Source organism: Xenopus laevis, chromosome 4L, assembly GCF_017654675.1.
Source record: "Xenopus laevis strain J_2021 chromosome 4L, Xenopus_laevis_v10.1, whole genome shotgun sequence".
NCBI classification, from domain to species: Eukaryota; Metazoa; Chordata; class Amphibia; order Anura; family Pipidae; genus Xenopus; species Xenopus laevis.
Genome location: NC_054377.1, coordinates 103,705,401 through 103,729,068, shown reverse-complemented (window position 1 = coordinate 103,729,068; position 23,668 = coordinate 103,705,401). Strand labels below are relative to the sequence as shown.

Sequence of the window (23,668 nt, the reverse complement as noted above, 5' to 3'; positions counted from 1 at the left end):
ATGCACCGAATCCACTATTTTGGATTCGGCCGAACCCCTGAATCCTTCGTTTTGTGCCAAAAAGTCACACTATTTCCCTCCCCTCTCTAATTTGCATATGCAAATTAGGATTTCGATTCGGTTCGGCCCGTCAGAAGGATTCAGCCGAATCTGAATCCTGCTGAAAAAGGCCGAATCCTGGCCGAATCCTGAACCGATTCCTGGATTCGGTGCATCCCTATTTTTAAGACAAATTTTGTATCACCCCAAAATCTTTTGTATGCACCAGAATGGGGGACCTAATGCGCATGTGCAGTGCCCTACACAATTATAGAGTGTGAGGAGGAAAGGGGCAATGTGAGGAGTGCAGTGACATCCAGGAATTACTGCCCCACCTCTATGCCTCAGGCATAGAGACGGGGCAAGTAATATTTGATTGACAGCTCAGATATTTAAACACCTTTATAACAAGTATGGATACTGTAATGAAGAAAATAATTTGGGTTCCATGTTTAATTTACAACTGTCTTCCATTATACAACTTTTTATGTGTAGGTGACAGGTTTGTTTTAACAGAACTGTCTTTGCTGGGGAACTCAGAGTTTTGCAACATTGTTTAAAAAAAGCAACTACTAGGAGTTAAGCAAATGCTGCTTTCAATAGCAATTGTTTTTACAAATAACTTTAAAAGCACTGACATATTTTAAGAAATGAATATTGGAAAGTTGCTTAGAAGCATGTTTTTCTTTTATTAGGCAATTTTTTATTTTGGGGTGGTTTTGCCCTTTAAAAAAAGTTATCATACATTGGAATTATTGGTTTACATTAGCAGGATAAGGAAGGGCAGGTATGAAATATCATAAGTTCTATAGTCAACATGAATGAAGGCTGAATCTCCCCAAAAATAGACCATCTGCCAACTATTGATATGTGATTATGCTCATTGGGCGCAGTTGAACTTTAATAGCCTTATTGAACAAATAACACTGCATTGATCAAGCAACTTTGAGTCTATTTATTGAATTTTAACCAACTGAATGACTGCCACCAGGAGTGTAAGTACAGAGGAAACAGGCCCTGTGGCTATAGGGGGGCCCAGGACTTATAGGGGACCCCATGAGGGCATAATTAATTAAAATTTCAACATATATTGGTAAAAAGGACAAGCTCTGGATATGTTGGGGGCCCTAAAATTAATTTGCTGTGGGGCCCAGTAACATCTAGTTACACCACTGACTGCCACTTTAACTTTTTGATATTACAGGGGTCATTAACATATACAAAAGCAGTGCCCATCTGCACCTCTTTCCCCAGTCTACTGTAAATAACTCCTTACATTTGTTAGTGGGAAAATCTGTGATGTAAATAATGTAAATATGTTACTTTGCATAAGCCTCCCCTTCTCCCTATATAACTGAAAATGTTTAGGACAATTATTTAATAAATTCTAAATATGCAAAATGATATTTTCCTTGCAGTTGCACTGACTGAACCTTGCTTAATATCCTGCTTAATATAGTTTGGCAATGTGTACTTGTTTCTAATAATAATGGCTTTATAACTTCTGCATTCCCATGTAAGTTCATGGCTGGCACACAGAGCTTTATTGATACATAGAGGGTTTTGCGGGACTTGGTAGTTCTGTGTTTTCCCAGGTACTGGCTGCCCAGCCATCCTATCTAAATGCAGGATTCATGTAGGTTTAATTGAGGTGAGGGAAGTAATACCGTGCGTTGTTGGCACCGTGTGAGACGTCCACTGTATCCAGGATTATTGGTTTGTTTTTGCTTCGTTTTTCCAAACAGGAAAAAGAGAAGAAGTACATGCTACCTTTGGACAACCTGAAGGTCCGTGATGTGGAAAAAGGCTTCATGTCCAGCAAACACATTTTTGCTCTGTTCAACACCGAGCAAAGGTACAGTACATACCAAATACCGCATAGATGGTATAGTCCAGTGTATATTGTTTTATTCTACGTTGGATAATTACTCCCTTTTCCATTTCACATGTATTATACAGTGCGACAGGTGAATAATTCGATCTGCAGCTGTTCTATTATAATACCCTTATCCTTCCATAGTAACATTTATTGTTGGAAGTCATGGCTGAGGTACAATTCACTAGGTCAGGTTAAAGTCATGGTTAGAGCACTAAAAAGCAATTGTTGTTATAAGAATTGTTTTTATTTTAGCCAACATGGATATTTGCATCTGAAATGATCATTTTGTTTGAAGTTTATATATTATAGGGGTCATTTATGCACCCCTTATTTCATTCAGCAATGTACTTGCACCGGAAAAAAATCTGGAGGTGAGTGATAAGAACAGTTAACTCTGTCTTAGGGCAGGTGGTAAGGACGGGCCCCGATGCAGGCTGTTTGTCCTACCCCCCTACCTTATGCGTCATTCTGGGGTGCAAGGTAGAGGTGGGTTGTTGGGGGGGGGGTGAGAGGGGAGGATGCCTATGTGCCTCCCCCCATCCTCCACTTTCAAATTGAGCTTGACATATTGTACTTTTTTATTTCCTTTATGAAAAACAGATCATAGCAGTGGTGTATCTTGGGAGCGGTGAGCCCCCCAGCCAAAGAAATGTACTGAGGGGGTCTGGCGCGACCATTCTCTCCTCCCCCCCTCCTGGACCATGTCGATTTTTTTAAAGGTACAAGACAGGTTAGGAAGGGGGATTATGATACAGCAGACCCCGCAGTCCCCTGTTGCCCAGGCCTCGCACTACCACGGGTTCTGCTTTATAGGTAGTTGCACCACTGGATCATAGGGCAGTAATATGAATAGGTTTCTAGTATAAAATGATGGAATTTCCCAAATAAATATATCAATGATCAGTGCCAGAACAGGGTTGAAGAGGCCCATTTCTAGTGCCTATTATGAAACTATTTAAAATTACATGTATTTTAAAGTTGATGTCCTCCCAAATAATGAAAGTTAATGTTATTCTAAACAACGTTTTAATATACATTCATTAAAAATGACAATCATTTTAATGTTATTTGTAAATTAATTTGCATCTGAAAGAAAATTCTGCCTATCTTTTGCTAGTCCCTTCTTTGTTTTCATGTAATTAATTATAATTTGAAAGTTTCTTATTTTAGCATATTGTACTTATATTAAATATTCATTTTCAAAGGCACACAAACCAGATACCCCTTAAACTTTTTAAAACTACCGTTTAGTCCCCTTGGCTTTACTGTAACTGCCACAAGAATAAAAGTGGAGCTATAGCATTGATGCTGCAGTATGGGGTCTCAGTCACGATTTCTTTTTTCTATTCATAAACTGCTTTAGCCTGTTATGTCCACAAATGTCTGTCAGCCATGCCATAGGCACATATTTAGGAAACTGTTTTTCCTCCATCTCTTGTTCCCTTCCTCCAATGTCCTGCTCTGCCCCTACACATATTATGATCTGTTCCATAGATGTTTGCAGCTGTCATATGGTTTTCATATAGTATAACTTTCAACGGTTTCCTGTTTTTTCCCCTGCCCCCCACTTAGTCTTGTATTCAGTCTTAACCAGAAAATCCTAAACCAGTAGGGAAGGATTTGTCAGATTGGAAGAGTGTGTGCATATGGATGTATGTGTGTGAGTTTTCGTAATTACATGTTGCAGGCGTGATTATTTCAGCTTTTTGTTGTTAGACCATTTGTGACATTTGTTAGTGAATTCCTAAAAAGGGTACAGTATTCAGTATACAGATTTTTTATGTTGCTACCTAAAATAAGGCAATACCTTCTGATGTAATTTATTCAAGTCTTTTGCACAGTCTGCCCAGGCTTAATATGTATCTACAATTATATGTCACCATTTCATAATGGGGAAAAAAGGTTGCAATATTTATTTCTGTATGTTCAAAAACAAAAGACAAAAGAGCGGATTTAATAAAGGGCGAATTGTCACCATCGACCGCTTTGTACACTTCACACCACTTCGCCAGATGCAAATTAGTTGCCACTTCACTAATTCACAAAAATACGAAGTTGCGTCCTGGGCGCCGAACGCTGGTGACTTTTCACTAGTGATACTACTTCAGTGTGAGCATTTCATAACAAAGATTCGCTAGCGTTCATTTATGCCTAGCGAAAAGTCGATAGTCATCTTACACCTAGGTCAATTTGAATAGGGCAGGTGCATTAAAGTTGTATGGACATCTTTATTAGAGATGTTGGTGCAAATGCTTGAAGTGGCCACTTTTTATTTCAAATGTCCAAGGAACCTTAATAAAGACAAAAGAGATCATATAATGCTCTAAACATGAGCCCACTGTAAAATGAATGTTCCATGGCACTGAAATGTCCGGGGAAAAATGTTAACCATAAAAAGTTTGTTAGGACCCCAGTTAAAAAAAGGAAAAGTCACTAGCGTTTTTTCAACTTTAATGCATTTTCGACAGACAGGATATGATGTAATTGACATAAGATTGAGGAAGATCTAGCTTCATTTTAGTACTTCGCCTGGTCTGAGGTGGTGAAGTCAACTCTGGCGAAAAAGATAACGTTCAGTAAAATCCGCACTTCAGTGAAACGACCATTCACCTGAAAAAAAAGTCACCTGATGATAGAGTGCGAACGAACCATAGCGACGGTCTATTTTGCTAGTGAATTGTCGTCTCTGCTTGTTAGTGAATTGGCGATGTCCCTGCAGATTGGATTTCTGGCGAATTTTCACTAGCTATGGCCACTTCACACTTTAGTAAATCTGCCCCAAAGTGTCTTTGATTCAGTCCACACTGTAAAACAGGGTTCTCTAGCGGTTGAATTCAAGGGTTTTAAGAAGTCAAAATGTAACCACTTTTCTGTTTAAATTAAGAGATAATTGAAGGAGTGCTCCACCTTTAGAACACCACTTAGTTTTAATTTTGTTTAAATTATTTACATTGCTCTTTTGCTTCTTTTTAGCATTCAAATGACACTTACCGCAGTAGCCAATAAACTAACCTCGCCACCAGTAAACTCATAGTTTTATTTCTGTGTGATCTGATGCTTTGGCTGAAATGCTCTTGTAATTTGGCCAGGCATGTGAATGAACTTTCAAGGTAAGTGGAAGGAGATATGTGTTATAATTTGGGTAGCCGAGGATGAGTAGAGTATAACAGTGCTTTATTAGCAGAGTCATGCAGGCATTACACAACAGTAAGCTTTCACTTTCACTTTTAAGCTACCTGGAAGTATGCACCGTATAAGTATGAGCACAGTGGCATCTACAGGCCATTTGCATGAACACCACATATTGGCCTTTGTTTCATCTACCAATGGCCTCTCATACATATTCGAGTCATTATCCCCCATTTTGTCCCAGAACACTGGCATATATCCAACAGGACTGGATTGGATCAATAATGGCAAAGTCCTCAGAATCATTTGGTTAATCAGGTTAGAACCTGCAAGGTTGTTCCACTTTGTGCGCGCAGCCTTTCCCCTGTTAACTCTCTAATTTCTACATGTTTGAGGGTAAACCTAATACAAAAATACTTTGATTACTAATGCAAAGGACGCAAGTACTTTTTATATAAAGTTCCTGTAACTTTTGTAACCCATGAAAATTACAAAAGCTCTGCCCCAGACACAAAGGGGCAATTTCACTAAAGGGTGAATTTTCGCCAGCAAAGGCTCTGCCACACTTCTTGCCACTTCACCAGACTGCTTTTCCTAGGATATTATCATAAACAAAGGTGATTTTATTCTATCTTAAATGTTTGTAAACTTTTTGGTTCAAGCTGACCTTCAATGCTTGAGCTTCATGCAGTTTTCCCCAGTGGTTGAGTTGGCTCTAAACAGGTTGATACATTCTTTATCGACACTCAACTATTTTATCCACACCTGCTTTAAAAGTAACATACACAACCTTATAACTTTTTGGTAATCTACAAATATAATAGTACAGTGGCCCCAGCACTCTATAACACTGTGACCCCAGCAATATATAACACAATCCCATCAAAATATGACATAATGGTCCCAGCAATATATTTTACAGTTCTCTTTTCCCTATATAACACAGTGACCACAGTATTTCATGACACAGTTATCCCAAAAACATACTGTACGCAATTGCATAGTTTAATTATCATACAAGGTTGCATAAATAGCTGCATGTGATCATTATGGCAAATTATTACTTGCACATTTGCTTAAAGGGATGCTTAATGGGGAAAAAAAAATTTTTCAAAATGAATCAGTTAATAGTGCTGCTCCAGCAGAATTCTGCACTGAAATCCATTTCTCAAAAGAGCAAACAGATTTTTTTATATTCAATTTTAAAATCTGACATGGGGCTAGACATTTTGTCAATTTCCCAGCTGCCCCCAGTCATGTGACTTGTGCCTGCACTTTAGGAGAGAAATGCTTTCTGGCAGGCTGCTGTTTTTCCTTCTCAATGTAAGTGAATGTGTCTCAGTGGGACATGGGTTTTTACTATTGAGTGTTGTTCTTAGATCTACCAGGCAGCTGTTAACTTGTGTTAGGGAGCTGCTATCTGGTTACCTTCCCATTGTTCTTTTGTTTGGCTGCAGGGGAAAAAGGGAGGGGGTGATGTCACTCTAACTTGCAGTACAGCAGTAAAGAGTGATTGAAGTTTATCAGAGCACAAGTCACATGACTTGGGGCAGCTGGGAAATTGACAATATGTCTAGCCACATGTCAAATTTCAAAATTGAATATAAAAAAATCTGTTTGCTCTTTTGAGAAATGGATTTCAGTGCAGAATTCTGCTGGAGCAGCACTATTAACTGATGCATTTTGAAAAAAATGTTTTTCCCATGACAGTATCCCTTTAAGGATGCACAGCTTCATATGCACAACTGCATATATGTAGGGAGTATTATAGACCCTGATTAATTTACTGCTTAATTAATCTGGCATTTCTGAGAACCAGAATTAGTGCCTGATTTAAATTGCTGCCTAGATCTGTTTCTCTATTTTGTGATTTCTACAGTCCTGATTGTGCCTGATTGACTTTACTTGTCTTCTGTCTGTGTCTAATTTTGACTTACTCAACCAATCAGTTGACAAATGTCCGCTGCCCACCACAATCCTTGGCCTTTTAATTGGTCACAGTTACCTGTTGTTTACACTGACTGTGCAGTCTGCCTTGCAAACCCTCTTGCAGAAAATGTGTTGCTTTTTATTTATGTTATTGTGATCAGATTCTGTATCAACATTTTCCAAACTGTATTTCTCATTCTCTCACTTGGAAAGCATGCTAAGCAGTGAGATCAATGCATCAGCTTTTTTTATTGGCTCATGATCATAATGCTAAAGAAAACATTTAGCAGTGATCAGTATTAATATTGCATGCTTTGACTTATTCTTGCAATCTTTTGCTTTTGTTTGATGCAAAATATTGCTAATTTCAGTGGACATGATGATCTTCAGGCTGAGATATCATACAGTGTACTAAACTTAAGTGTTTTCTGGTCAAGATTTCATTATGTTGTTAACCTCAGAATTCTCTTTGGGCTCTGTTATGTAATATTTGCACAAGTACACTGATCCCACAAAAGACTGACTTTCCTCCAAACCATTATAAGGCAGCTTTATAGACAGTTAAGTCAATCAAAAGCTGAAGGGGGTTTTTATGATTTTTTAGGCGGATTATTTTTTGAGATGGATAGACAGTCTTAAATGAAAGAGTTATAGAAATGATAGAAATTATAGGTATAAGGAAATACAAACTCTGTGGAAATGATTTGTTCTGCTAGTAGTACAGTATTAAGTTGTGTCTTTGACATAGGTTAAACAGACCCTTAAACTTGTCTCAGTAAATAAGTTGAACAATTAAAAATATGCCAAATTCTCAGTGGAGCAGCAAATGGCAGTGTTAAAATCACCATTAGAGCTTTCTAAAAGGAATTTTATATTTTAGGTTGCAGGGGTGTTTTTTGTTTTGCTTTGTGTGTTGATGTGTGAACCAACCAGTAGACCATTAAAGAATTAGAACTTTAATAAAAGAGAAGCTAACCAAACTTACAGTATATCATATCCATTTAAATGATACATAAATGTGCTTCTGCAGGCTATATCAGAGACAGAAGGACCTGTAGTAACACCTACTTCTGATAAAAATTTCCTAATGCAATTATGAGAAAACTAATGCAGTTTTTCTTAATAAAACATTTGCCAAATATGTTAGAAAGTTAGGGGCAGATGTATTATTTATTTGATGTGCATATAAATATAAATATTGCTAGTGGTAGTGACAGACATAGCATGGCTGTTAGTTTGTATAATGTGAAAAATTATTTTTACCTCTTCTGTATGTCCCCCTTGGATGAGAATTGTGTTATAGATAATGCAATGCTCATTCTTTAATAGGGACTTTTTAGCTCAGTAGCGTGTTATATTTGAGTTCTACTGGATTCTAACACCCCATGAAAACCAACTGATTTCACTGCTTAAAGCAGTTTTGAAAAACCCATCATTGCTACATATTGAGGGAGTTATTACAAAGGAGGGGGTAGAGAAAAAACAAAAGCTTAAAATTGTCTCAGTAAGTCTGGAATTGCATTTTTGAAGCTTGCAAAACATTCTATTTAGGTACAATATTTGGAGAAAAATCAATTGTTTTGTCCTCTAGCAGCTCAGGCATCATTATACTTGTACTTTCATTTTATCAGTCATTTTTCTCCACCTCCATTACACCTCTCTGATATCTCTCTTTTCCTTGTTTTATCCTTCCGATGCAAATAGTTATTTATCTAAGTTTTAGATTTATCCACCTATTATTTTTTGTATTTCCACTAGCTGTCACTGCCATAACAATGTGTTGCCAAACATGTTTTCACCAATATATTCACAAATTTTGAAAATTCACAGAGGAAGTTGTTGTGTGCCCAACTGCCAGGTACTTTAGAAAGGTTCTGTTTAAAGATAATATAAACGGTAATAAGATTAAGGCTGAGTACAAACATTAGCCCCATACCTTATCCACAAGCTGTGTTCACATAATTATGAAAACACATAATACCTAATCAATAGCTTTTTTTGTAACATTTTAAAGGCACATGATTAGCTAAGTCACTACCCAGTAAATAATTTATAGTGGACAATATACTTTTTTATGTTCTTGTTAGTAATGCCAGGTATGCTGGTCTCATAATTATGAAAAGCAGAGGGGGGTGCTCTGAAACAATGGCTGCTTTAACTCTGTACATATGTTTGAAGGGAACGTTATTACACTACTTAATCTGAATCTGTTTTGATTCTCTACATCTCTGTGTATATTAATGTTTGGTAGTGTGTATAAAAGGTTTCTGTTCTTGATATTCTTAGTGGCCAAATTTGATTATAAAGTGTCTATATTATGTAACCATATGAAAAAAAAGCAGTTGCCCGGCTTATAAATGAGATTCGGTTGCTCTCCCTCCACTGTTTAAATGATAAGACCTAGTATAACCAAGTATAACATTCCATTTAAATCCTTGTCTCACCTTTACAGCAAACAACAAAGCTCCCTTCCTTCTCTTTGCGCTCCAAAATGTTCTCACAAGCACTGCCTGAAAGATTTAATTTATAACATTTATTGAGTCATACCTTCTGTCTTTTAAATGGTGTGTCGGCCCTGCACAGGTAAAAATTGGTTGTATCAATGGAGTGGGGGGGTCCTGGTTTATAAGAGAGCAAAAAGCAAACTGAATTAGGAAAGCAGAGACAAGAAAGCATATAAAGGACATTACTAAAGGAAACTTAGCCAAGTTCCTATTAATATTTTCCTAACAGAACCCTTAAGAGATGAGTTGATGCTATAAAACACTACAGGTATGGGATCTGTTATCCATAAACCCATTATCCAGAAAGCTCCAAATTATGGGAAGGCCATCTCACATAGACCCCATTTTAATAAAATAATTCAGATTTTTTTAAAAATGATAAAACAGTACATTGTACTTGAGCCAACTATGATATAATTAATCCTTATTGGAAGCAAAACCAGCTTATTGGATTTAATTAATATTGAATTGATTCCTTAATAGACTTATGGAGATCCAAATTATGGAAAGATCCATTAACTGGAAAACCCAAGGTCCAGAGCATTTTGGATAACAGGGCCCATACCTGTATACTTTTTTTACAGGTACAAATCTACTGTGATCTTTTACTAATCTATAGAAATCAAATAAAGCTTAAATAATAGGGTACAGTGAGATGTGGGGAATACTAGTCCCAATAGATTTTAAAGGGAGGATATCCTTCTTTAGCCTGTTGAGAAAATAAATCTATTTGTTTATATATGTGTTTTAATAGTGTTTCAGTGTTTCAGTTAGTAACTATTAATAAACTGGGTTTATGATGTGAAAAATAATGACTGTGAAAATAATGCTGTAATGTAGGGTTTTCCTAATTTATTTAAAGGGCATGTAAAGGCAAAAAAATAAAATCCCATTTTTACTTTCTTTAATGAAAAAGAAACCTATCTCCAATATACTTTAATTAAAAAATGTGTACTGTTTTTATAAGAAACCTGACTGTATGCAGTGAAATTCTCCCTTCATTTACTGCTGTGGATAGGAATTGTCAGATGGTCCTTAACTGCTGAGCAGGGAAACAATCATACTTATGAACAGCAGGGGGAGCCCCCGCCTTACTTCCCAGCCAAGCAGAACTCAAGCAGCTTTGTTTATGACGATGCCTAAGTAGCCCAGCCCACACTGAGCATGTGCACAGTCTTGGTCTTGCAAAGATGTTTAGCAAAAGTTACAAGATGGTGACCCCTTGTAGCCAACTTTGAAAGCATAAATTATTTGTTTGATTAGGCTTGTGGTGCAGTAAGTTCATGTTTCTATTTAGTATACAAAATACAGCATTTCTAGCCTTATTCTTTACATGCCCTTTAAAGGAACAGTTCAGTGTAAAAATATAAACTGGGTATTAGATAGGCAGTGCAAAATAAAAAATAAAATTCTAATATAGTCAATTAGCCAAAAATTCAATACATAAAGGCTGGAGTGAGTGGATGTCTAACATAACATAACAGAACACAACTCCCTGCTTTTCAGCTCTCCAACTCTGAGTTAGTCAGCGACTTGAAGGGGGGCCACATGGGACATTACTGTTCAGTGAGTTTGTAATTGATCCTCAGCATTCAGCTCAGATTCAAAAGCAACAGATATGACCCATGTGACCCCTCAAGTCACTGATTGGTTACTGCCTGGTAACCAATTAGTGGAAACCAAGAGAGCTGAAAAGCAGAAGTAGTGTTCTGGCTATTATGATAGACATCCAGTCACTCCAGCCTTTATATTTTTGGCTTACTGACTATATTAGAAACATTTTTTATTTTGCACAGCCTATTTACCTAGTTTTTTTATACTGAACAATTCCTTTAAAGGTCTGTCTAATGCGGGCAAGTGGCCACAAACATGACAATATCAATGACATATCTTCATAAATGTTGAGCTTCTCTTGTTGTAGATTCTATAAATTACAGAATTTATTCACAAATTTTAGATTTTAGAGGACAAGGTGAAGTCCTTTGAGATGTGTTGGAGTAAAGTCATAGAAACCAGATAATACAAAAATAGGTAAAATGGAGTTGAAACTTGTATAAATTATGAAGTTTTATGTTTACTGATGTGTATGGAAGTTAACTTAATTAGTGCAGCTTTTATATGCAATTTTTTAACCAGGGCTTGAGATTTATAGATTTGTCAACTTTAGCATGGCAAAAAACTGGGTAGAAAGCAGCACAGAATTTTTTTTATTTCTGCCCCGTTTTGTTTACACAGCTTTGTAAATATTCCCTTTAGACCAAATAACTGGATAAGTTGCAAACTGGCACCAACATGAATGAATAAACTGTAGAAATCACATGGGACATGAGGGAAGTGTGGCTCTAGCCTCTTTTTGTGAGTTGACGAGTATGTGTTGATGGTGGTCATTGCCAGGAAGATCTCCAGTTCTGAGCAACAAAGTTCAATCCAGTCCAATGATAATAGCTCAGAACTGTCAGCATGCACAGTAGTCAAAATCAGCTGAAATGAGCATGACCAAAGGAGAGCGGTGTGCTCTTTATAGAGAGAGAGAGAGAGAGTGTAACAACCACGTAAGAGAAATAAGAGTTGAATGACACAGCACTTGATTTAAAGGTAGCAACAATTACAGGCCTGATTTTGAATAGCAATTAGTATCTTCTGATTGGTTGCTATTGTGTACTAGAACTTGAACAACCGTTGCAGTTATTATAATGTTAACCCTATATTATACTGTTACTTTAAACACATAAGGAGGCAAACCTACTACCCTAATTTCCAGAACCCACCAGCACACCCTGGCCTCTCCAGCATAAGTTGGCCCGGTGCACGGTCAGAAGGGATCGGCAACCCCAATTGTAGTCAGCGTAATAAAAGAAAAACTGGCACTCAGAGCTCGATGCATGCGGGCAAAGCCCTGCGTGTTTATTACAATGTAACGTTTCGGGGGCGGGCCCCTTTGTCAGGGCCCGCCCCTGAAACGTTACATTGTAATAAACACGCAGGGCTTTGCCCGCATGCATCGAGCTCTGAGTGCCAGTTTTTCTTTTATTACGTAAACCTACTACCCTGCTATAAAACATATACATAAAAAAAAAAAAAAATACAATAAATACAATAAAAATTATTTGTTCTGTAACTGGACTGCCCTATGAATGCCCATGATTTTACAATATATCCTGTGTTTCTGCCAGCAGGAGCCTATCTCAGGTAATAATAATGGTGGTGCCTACATTCTGATCAAAAACATCTGTTGAGACTTGTTTTATGGCAGAAATGTAGAGAGCCATTGTCCATAGCTGTGAACCTTCGTGGGGAAGCCCTTAAACTTGTATTGTTTATATCAGGGCTGTGAAATTGCCCATTTAGTGATCTTTTAGGAGCATGAAGCAGATAAGAAAAATAAACCAAACCTAAAAGCATATCCTGCAGTTTTACATTACAGCACAATTTGTACCTTATATACTGCCCCAAAGTTAAATGGCATTAAATTATTGATATATTTACTTTTAGAAATGTTGCTTTTTCACATAGCGTTCTCTAGTAGACTCTATGGGGCAAATATACTTACGTGCAAATTTTCGCTTCGGAAGGCTCCGACATACTTCGTGCAACTACGTCACGTTATTTTATAGCGATGAAGCGCATTTATCAAAATGCAAATCGTTGTATTGGCAAATGAACGTTGCCGTACTTTTGCCAGCGAAAATTCGTCAGTGTGAAAGTTTCTTAGCAAATTTTCTCTAGCGTTGCTTTCTTTCAAGTGAAACATATTTACACTTATGTCAATTGAAATGTGGCGGATACAAACATATGTATGTATTTATTAGCGATGTTGGTGAAATTGATGGAAGTGGCCACTTATTATTAAAAATGTCCAAGGAAGCAAAATAAAGAAAAAGAGATCCTATATTGTCCTTGACATGAGCCCACCCTAAAATAAATGTGGCATGAACATCAAAAGTGCAAATAACACATATTTAACAGTTGCCACGTGTAAACATAATCCCACAGTAAGAATTTAAAAAACGCCAGCATTTTGTCTTTTTTGGAATCCAGGATATGATGTCACTGACATAATAATGTTGAAGATGTAGTTTCATCTTATCAATTTGCCAGGTAGAACCTGGGAAAACAGACTTAGGTGAAAATGGTAACTTATAGGAAAGTTCACACTTAATTTGTAGATTAACGATTGTTTGCCTGAGCAAAACCTGGTGAAATGGAGCAAAACTTCTCTAGCGCTGAGCTTTTTCGCTAGCAAATTGTCTACTTTGCCTTTTGTTAAATTGGCGATTTTTGCTAAAAAAAAAAAAACGTGCTTCGCTCTTTTGTAAATTTGCCCCATAGTGTTGACACAGAATATATTTAATAGAAAAAATATCCCACACAAAATGCAATGTAAATATATATAAGGATCAACAGTGCTTTGGTGTTTAATTTTAAATTGAGGGAGCCAATAACTGAAGTTGAATAAATGGGTAGGTACACTCAGAAAGCCCCACAACCAGGCTAACTTCAAAAAGGTCAACATTACAGGAACATGGCCATATTGGCCTTCAGGGTTCCATGTGTAATGTTGTTCCATCCATTCCTGTGATGTTAAATGTTCATTTTAATATGCATTAGCAGCTTAGCATTGGGTGGAGTAAAGAGAAAGGTTATGGACACAGGAAGGGGAAGTGAAGGAGGAGGAGCAGTGTGGGTGTGGCAAGAACAGCCAAGTATAAAGCTGACTTCTGTGCTTCAGTCTGGCATCTCTGTGTGGATTCTTCTAGTTCAGCCTGCACGGGGCTATCCCACCAAGCCATATAATTAAACCATGTAATAAATGTTCACTTTTTAATGCTAACTTGTTTTTTTTATGAATATGATTTATGGTAAGGATGGAGCTTTGCCTCACTTACACTGCTTCCATGCTTCCTGATGAATGAAGCACTATTGTATTGATTCCAATCTGATCACTTCCCAAATGTTCCCTTTATATATGGGAAGTACAAGCTCATGTGCTCTGTCAGCTGTGCATCTCTGCACCTAATGCATGCAGCATGAAAGCACACCGCAGGCTCTCTATGCCCATTGCTGTGGAGAATTTGGCAAAAAACATCTTATTTACACCCAATCCCTGTCTAGGACTTTGGCCAAGCTGACATCTGTATTTCTGCAGAATCTGCTAAAAATGCTTTTGTCATTGCCATTGAATAGTCTTCTGTCATCCTGATTCTGTGACCATTGCCTGCCCATGGATTTTGATATTAGTCACCTGACATAACCTTAAAGACATACTGACACCAGAAATTGAACCTTTTTTTACATCTACCATAACATTGACTGCATGCTTCTTATAATGTGGCCATAAAGGATTTGCCCAATGCTTCTACTTTACCTATCTGACTCCCTTGGATCGTCTATGAGGGGGCTGCCATATTTGTGCAGCAGGAGTCCGTTAGCATTAGAAAATTAGAAACAGGCTGAGATGGGACAGACAGGTTGACAAAACAGTCAGGTTTAGGAACTTCAACTAACAATTACAAAAACAAACCTCTCAGCAAAAAACAATCAGCATGACCTATAAGTGACTTTTAATGGACATTCATATTTTAAAAAGTAGTTCTTTAGTGTCAGTATCACTTTAAGGGCCTTATTTTTCAAAATCCAAATTTTTTGGAGTATTTAAATAAAAAAAGTCTGATGACGGGGCTGTATTTAGGCCCGATGCCGCCCTAGCTTTGCACGTGACATCACATGACAGAAGAGGTCAGTGCACCGTGCACGTGACATCACACAGTGGAAGTGACGTCAGCTCCCTGTTCGCATGACGTCAGCACCCCATGCATGTGACGTCACACAGTGGAAGTGACAACAGCATCCAGTGCGTGTTAAGTCACACGGCAGAAGTGATGTCAGCGCCCTGTGTGTGTAATGTCACTTCCACGCAATTCCTCAGGCCCCCCTACCCCTTGTCCTCCCCAGCTTGACAACAGATTTCCTATGGAAATCCGTGGAGATGGGTGGGGGGATTTAAAGAAAAAACTTAAAAAATATAAATACGCCCCTGCCAACTAGAATCCATGATTGGACCTTATTTATTATTAAAAAGCAAAATTTCCTTTGATAAAAATGAGCAAAAATACGAATACGAACAGGGCCCTCTGTCCTTCGATCCCTGCCGGCGCATACCTGCTTCAAGTATCGATTCTTTTTTACACGATCGGGCGGGGGAAGTCAGGATCGCCAGCTATGTCTAGCGATCCTGTCTGGGGGGGCGGGGCCCGTGAGGGCTGGGGCCCACCGGGTTTTTTCCCAGTGTCCCGCAGGCCGATTGGAGGTAGCTCAATCCTGAGTAAAAACGTTGTAGTATATTACAATATGTTATCCTGTAATTATTTAAACTCTTGGAACACAAGCTTGCAACAACAAAAAATCCTTAAAGGGGCGGTTCACCTCTAACTTAAAATTTAGTGGGCCTCATTTATCAACACTGGGCAAAATCTGCCCATGGGCAGTTACCTATAGTAATCAATCAGTGATTAGCTTTTTAAAGCCATCTGCAAGTAGAACAATGAATGCAGCAATTTGATTGGTTGCCACGGGTTACTGCCCATGGGCAAATTTGCCCAGTGTTGATAAATGACCCCCAGTATGTTATAGGCTAATTCTAATCAACTTTTTGCTTGGCCTTAATTTTTGTTATAATATTTTAATTATTTGGCTTCTTCTTCTGACTATTTCGAACTTTCAAATGGCTGACCCAATTTGAAAGACAAATGTTCTGTAAGGCTACAAATGTACACTTATTCCTATCAGGGCCGGATTTACATAGTGGGCGCCCCTAGGCCCACTGTCGTTCGTCGCCCCTGTCCCCTTTCTTCGTGCAAATTTTCATTATCTGGACTGGAGCAATGGGGATTGGCGCACTGGAAATTTTAAAAATTATTGTATCTCCTTCGCATCCCCAGTGTTTTTTAATCAATGTGGGTGTGGTTGGGCAGCATGCCGCCCCCCTAAAATCCTGCCACCCTAGGCCCGGGCCTAGGTGGCCTTTCCACAAATCTGGGCCTGATTCCTATTTTTTATTATTCAACTTTCTATTCAGGCTATTTCCTGTTAATATTCCAGTCTTTTATTCTCTTCAATGCAGGATTGCTTAGATAATTTGGACACCCAGCAACCAGATTGCTGAAATTTTAAACTTGGGAGCTACTGAATAAAAAGCTAAAAAATAACTCAAAAAACAAAAATACAAAATGAAGACCTATTGCAAAATTGCAGAATTACACTACATCATACTAAAAGTTAATTTAAAGGTGAAAACCCCCTTTAATAGCATCTAAAGGGGTTAAAGCAATGAATGGAGCAGCCTTGGTTATGAGTGACCTAAAAGAGGGCACACCCTGCTAGAAAATCTTAGTCACACATCTCCGCTAACTCATAGCAGATGGACATTTCTAAAGCAAACAATTCCAAAGACATCACGTAGTTTCTCTCCTTTTCTGTCCCCAACTTTCTTTCTTTCTGTAATATGTCTCCCTCAGTTACACTGTTTCTGGCCTGTACTATTCCTATATACTTTTGGCAGTTTTTGTTTCTCCATTAAGGCAAGGGGTAGTTTTCTGCATTATATAAACTATGGGACTGTTTCAGAGATTTCGCTCAAGACAGAACTGAGCTAAACAGGCAGTATCATTATATGGAATAGTGTCTCTTTTCCTGGCTACTAAAGCAGAACATGTGTTCACAGATGAAGACTAGGAAGCAAAATAGGCGAGTGATACACACACAACACTGGAGCTCAGTTTATCTGCAGGAAACTTGTAAATGGCTCCAGGAGTTCTTTTTCTATCAGCTCTGTTAAAAATAGGACTTCTGAAAGGATGAGAAGTATAAATCAGATTTATTGTCAGATGTTGTATATGCCCCTTGCAACACCTGGCTAACCATTTATCATTCTATGAGAATGAACCCCACAATAGATTGTTTGGCTTAAAATGAATACTTAAAGGAAAACTATACCCCCAAAATGAATATATGAACAACAAATAATTTATATCATATTAAGTGGCATATTAAAGAATCTTACCAAACTGGAATATATATTTAAGTAAATATTGCACTTTTACATCTCTTGCCTTGAGCCACTATTTCGTGATGGTCTGTGTGCTGCCTCAGAGATCACCTGACCAGAAATACTACAATTGTAACAGGAAGAAGTGTGGAAGCAAAAAATTAACTCTGTCTGTTAATTGGCTCATGTGACCTAAGAAGTATAGCTTGTTTAGTTTGTTTGTGTGCACAGTGAATCCTAGGATCCCAGGGGGGAGCCCTTATTTTTTAAAATGGCAATATTCTATTTAGGATTATCCTATGGCACATACTACTAAAAAAGTATATTATTTTGAAAATGCAGTGGCGCAACTACCGGGGGAGCAGGCGGTGCGAGCGGGTCAGGGCCCGCATCCCCTCAGGGCCCCCCCGGCATCCCGTGCGCCACAGAAAATGCGGCCGTACGGAGGGGGCGGGGCCCGGCTGTGCGTCACGCACAAGGGCCCGTCCCCCTTTAGTTACGCTACTGTGAAAATGGTTTATTTACATGAAGCAGGGTTTTACATATGAGTTGTTTTATGCGATATCTTTTTATAGAGACCTACACTGTTTGGGGGGTATAGTTTTCCTTTAACAGTTAATCTCATATTAAGTGGCAAATTAAAGAATCTTACCAAACCGGAAAATATTCCCTTTTACATCTTTTAATTGGAACCACAATTTTGTGATGACCTGTGTGACTTGACCCCTGCCCCTATCCTGATAGACTTTCATAGACTCTGTTGTGGCCTGTGTTCGCTGGCAATCCTTAGTTTGCACATCTGAATGACACCCAGGTTAGGGGAAAGGCCTTGTTTCAATAAACAGTTATTTTAATTTAATATATTTTGTAACCTTATGGTCAAGAGGTAGACCTAACTTGGGCTTGATTGCATCTATAGGAAAACAAAGGTTTAACAAAGAGTATAAATTCTACACATTATGCATTGGTCCTGTTTACTAGCCCAAGACAACAGCAGCCCTTAAGTAGTGAAGATATCTGCCTTTCAAAATACCCCAGTGGATCCCCATCTGCTTTTCTCCTGATTCACAGCACATGCTCTTGGCTGCTGTCTGGTGCTTAAGCTTAGGGACTGATTACAATAAATACGACTGTTTATACGAATGCTGGTTTGAGATCATTACTCAAAAGCAGGAAAGATAACTACATAAATGACCAATAAACCATGCTCAGTGAATGAATTAGAATAAGAAAAATGAACCATTGAACCATTTTTTGCAAAAAAACGCTTTGCCATTGCGAGATATTAATACACACACTATGCATTACACTATGCATGTTCACAAAAGCCATTTGTTTGCAAACTTTGCAAGGGAGTCTTTGAGGTGTGAAACAGTGTAAGAATTGGTTGCAAACAGTTGCAAGAGTACTTTGCAAGCTTATTTTGCGCAACAAAACATATTTCCCCACAAAAACTTAATCATGACTTTAGTTGCATGTTTGTATTTAGTTTGTATAGAAATAGCATATAACAAATAACTTGGAGTCCTATTTATCAACAGTCTAATTTTTGTGGTTTTAGAGGTTTTTAAAACCACGTCTAAACTCACTTGAAAACTCATGAAATTTATTAAAAGATCCAAACTGAAAAACCAAAAAGTAGCATAAAAGTGGCGAAACCCACGTCTTTTTTGTATTGTTGCACAAGAGTCAGCGTCAAAATCACACATTAAAACCTCTAAAACCACGAATCAAAGAAAGATCTTCCAGTTGTAAAAGGGAATTCTGCCATTGACTTCTGCATGATTTCAACAGGTTTCAGCTGTAGTATTTTCAGATTCGGAAATGTCACAGTTTTATCTCATAATAAATCCTGGAAAAGTCTTGTTTTTTTCCCCTGTGACTTTTTTGGATCTTTGGCCTCAAAAAGCCAGACCTAAAAAAGTTGGGGTTTAATAATCTGCCCCCTAGTATATAAATATACAGATCCATATGTTTACTAGTGTAAATTATCCAAAGTAGTAACTATAGTAAAGACCATAGAGCAGGGTTACACAAAATAGTCAATCTGTTCAGATGATATTCAAGGAATAGCCTTACATTCCTCTCTAGACTCACCACTTTAATGGACTGATCCTTCTAAAGAGACATTAGCATTGATGGGAGAAAAAGTTACCCAGGGTAGCTACAATGTAAGCATCACTAAGACCTAGTAAAACACTTTACCACTACCTTCACTGTTGCTATTGCTCAGTCCGCTTACAATTGCTCCTTCAGTAGAGATTTTCAAATTCTCATCTGACTCCAAAAAATAATAGATACAAAATTATCAATAATATGAATAATACATCTAGACACTGTTTGCCTTTATAGCAAGTACCAATGGGCTGTTCATAAAACATACCTCTTTCATCAGTGGATTTTTGATCCCAGGACCATAGTTTAGTATATATTTTACTGGAGTGTACAGTTGTAGTCAGCAAGTTCATATCCATTCAATCTAATGTGTGCTGAACATTAAATACTAATACTAAGTTCTAATTTGGCACTGCTCTTCCTATTTGTGGTTTTTAGGAATGTATACAAAGACTACCGTTGCTTGGAACTAGCCTGTGACTCCCAGGAAGAAGTTGATAGTTGGAAGGCTTCCCTCCTTCGGGCAGGGGTTTATCCTGATAAATCCATGGTAAGAAGCTTGTTTAGCTACACTTGTACCCTATGTTATTGAGAATGATAGAAATACCATATTGTTACTCAGAGTCATATGACCCACAGGAACCAGCGGCAAATAGAAGTCATGTTTTCAATAGTGCCCTTTTTTGTTGCAAACAACTTCAGACTGTAGATATAACTGTGTAATGCATATCCAGGGCAGCAGAACAAGATGAAGACCAAATGTAGCTATAAACACATTAGAGACTTGGGGATTAACCTGCAAAACTTACTTTAATAATTGGATTTAAAGAAATAGACTACCTGCTCACTGCTCTACTCCTAGTACCATGACAGGCAAATTATTATAGTAAGGTCCTTGAAAGCCTGTGGGAGGCAGTAGGGTGTTATATATGATCTTTAAATTCAAAATTTAAGCCATGGCTTATAATTTTTTTTAATATATATTTTTGGAGACAGTTTTTCTAGTCCTGGACACATATAGGTGGGCTGAAGATGAATAATTTTATGGGCCATAGTTAGCAAAAAGCAAAAATAAAGTTCTGAAAGGGAAAGCAATTCAAATGATACTCTAACAACATATACAAGGGACATTTTGATTTATTTGTTAAGTTCTAGAGAATTTTAGGTTTACCTAATAAATATAAACTTTACACAGATTAATGCTATTTTTTGATTTTAGAAATTGTATTATTTATGGTTTGCATAGGAGCTTGGAATCCTACTGGTGTTGAGGCGTGTAACAAGTTTTCTTTCTGTGCATTTGCTGACCCTGGTGTCTGACTCCTGTAATATGTATTGTTGCTTTAATTTCCCCCCTTTTTTTCAAACAATATATTTGTTTCGGAATGCCAGAGACCAATCCCAAGCAGCGTCTTTTCAGCCTTAGAACAGGATATCCATTTACCAGCAAGCTAAGCTATGGCTTTATGTATGTACAGAATATCCAAATACAGTTCTGGCTCGCAGCAATAACTGCAGCTTTGTGTCCAACCTTTCCAGATTGGATTACTCTGAGGTGCACCCATGTTTATTTTGGCTTCATTTGTTGTTACACTGGACACAGAGAAATTCATATCGGCAGCTAGAAAAAGATAACTTAGGTGGTTCACAAATTCACATATTGCACTGCTCAGTCCAGGCCTCGTTTTCTCACATGCTCTATACTCCCTGACCACTGTTTGTTTTGTTTTTCCAAAGGTTTGATTCAGTGTTGGGTTTATGTGAATATTGGATTATAGAGATCTACATGTTTAACTTAACTTTAACATTTAGGAAACGTTCCAGGCAGGCATATGGTTAGTTAGTATGTTCTAGACATATTGTGAAGAATGCAGTATAGATGGAATAAACAGAAGTATGATTTTTTAAAAAAGAAACATAAACACCCTTCTTGAAAAGACAGCCACAAAACATTTTATTATGGATTTATACAAGCCTTTTAAATTTAATACAGTTCTGTTCACAAATGTTCTAATCCCTAAATAGCTACATTTGTGGTACTAGAGGCACATTGAATTTCAGTGACTTGGTACAGAAAGTGCCAAGCATAGAATTATGTCAAAGCTTTCCTACCCTGAGTAAGACTTTTCTAAAAACCACTGAGCTATTACTTTCTTTTGCCAAAGTTTTCACTCCACTTTGTAAACCTGGCAACCCCCTTGGTCTTGGAGGAAAATGACTCTAGCAAGATGGAAATGTGCCGTTCCCACCTACCAGACTTTGATAGAAACCCACAAAGGTGCACAGGAAAATAATTTGATGATACTTTGAGTTTTGACTCTTTCTCACATAGTATAAATTAAGTTATTCTTACTGCACAGAGAAATATTTTGATTTGCGGATATGTTGTGCAGAAATCAAATGCTAGTACTATGAAGAAAAACCAAGATATCGTCTTACACCTATGCTTTCACCCCCTGCCTTTTCAATTATGTGTTGGGCCCCAGGTTAGGCACTGAACAAGGCTGTCACAAAGCCAAAGCATTCCTAATGAAAAAAGGGTGGGGTGTATGGGGTGGTAGGTTAACCTGACTGTTTCCAGGAGGGCAGGAAAAGGATTTCAAAGCAAACTTCAAAGCCTTCTTGCTCTCCGACTTGCAGTCTGTTGGCCTTGCTCAGTATGGCAGGATTCTTGCTCAACTTCTTACTAATAATCCCCCTGGTTAGTTTTGTAAATTAACCTTTTAACCCATTTACTGCAAAATATGGAATAAATTAAACATCTGTTTTTCCCCTTACGGGTATGATACTGGCGGTTGCTGGCCCCTTTGGCAGTGAAGGAGGCCATTTATTTCCAAGTGGCTCTGTAAAAAATGATTTTTCCTCTTTAAACTACATGCCAAACATATTAAATAAGGAGCGCACATTATTTGGGCATTTTGTAACTATGGTTATCAGAGAAGCAGCACCTTTGTGTGGAAATGCAGAGTTTAAGGAGAATTACACCAAACTCTGTTCTGCAGTCGCCTGGATTTCATTCTCTATCACTGGCTGACTGATCCCAATCCATTAGCACACAGCTAGAAGTTATACAGTATCACTGCAGGCATCTCATGAAGTTTCTGTATTAATTCAGTGGATTGCTTTCATTGCAATTTAAAATGTAATTTACTAGAAATCTGCCTTATGCTCTGAAGTTGTTTACAATTCGTTTTAACTAGTGGTTTCTTGATGATGTGTTTAATGATTTTTCTGTAAATTATGCTCAATTCCCAGGTCATGTTATACGATTTGTCTTTACATAGAGACTGTTCATTCTAAGGCTATGCAGCTAGATGCCATCAGTCACCCTCCAAAAATGTTTTATGAACTTCTGCCTAACCAAAGGTTTCAGATAGACTTCTTTGTGTGATATAATTATAGGTATGACTTATTAGATAATGGACCCACTTTTCTGTGCAACTATTCAGGAAGTGCCTCACGCATTAAACAATGTAGTTCCAATATCAACGAAGGATCTCATCTGATGTAAGGGTCCCGTTTTAGGTATTATGGACAATGTAGTTGTTAAAGGACTTGTAAAATAGAATAAAAATGATATTCCTTAGGTAAGCCTTCCCTGACCCCCCCCCCTCCTATTTGATCACCGCATGCTCAATTTTCTACACTCATGCACCAATTGGATGAAAGATGGGTATGCCCCACAACAACTCAGCTCTACTGCCAGATTGTGTTGAGGGCAGAGAGTATAAGCACCAAGTTCTGGTGTCTGCAATTGTTTATTTTTATCAGTTGCCTAAACAAAGTTGTGCTCAATGCATTATATTCAGAGGAACTAGATCATTTATATGCTTGGCTTCAGTCAGAAAGCCTTACAAAAAAAATGTAAATTATAAAAATAAATTGCAGGTAATTAAAATGTTATGCTTGCCTTTAAATGCATATAGGACATTTATATTTTTCATGTAACTGACTGTTTAAAGGATAAATAAACCATAAAAATGAATATGTCTATAAATGCCATATATTATATACTGCACTTATTGCACC

General features: G+C 37.7%; 1 protein-coding gene across 1 annotated transcript in view; it reads left to right on the top strand.

Annotated features, from left to right (window-relative positions):
- Window positions 1–23,668, top strand: part of LOC108713546 (dynamin-3) — a 162,969-nt gene that overhangs the window by 72,949 nt on the left and 66,352 nt on the right. The window contains exons 17-18 of the mRNA XM_041590555.1: window positions 1,785–1,894; window positions 20,078–20,189. Coding sequence (XP_041446489.1) covers window positions 1,785–1,894; window positions 20,078–20,189 — 222 coding nt within the window. The remainder of the gene's footprint in view (window positions 1–1,784; window positions 1,895–20,077; window positions 20,190–23,668) is intronic.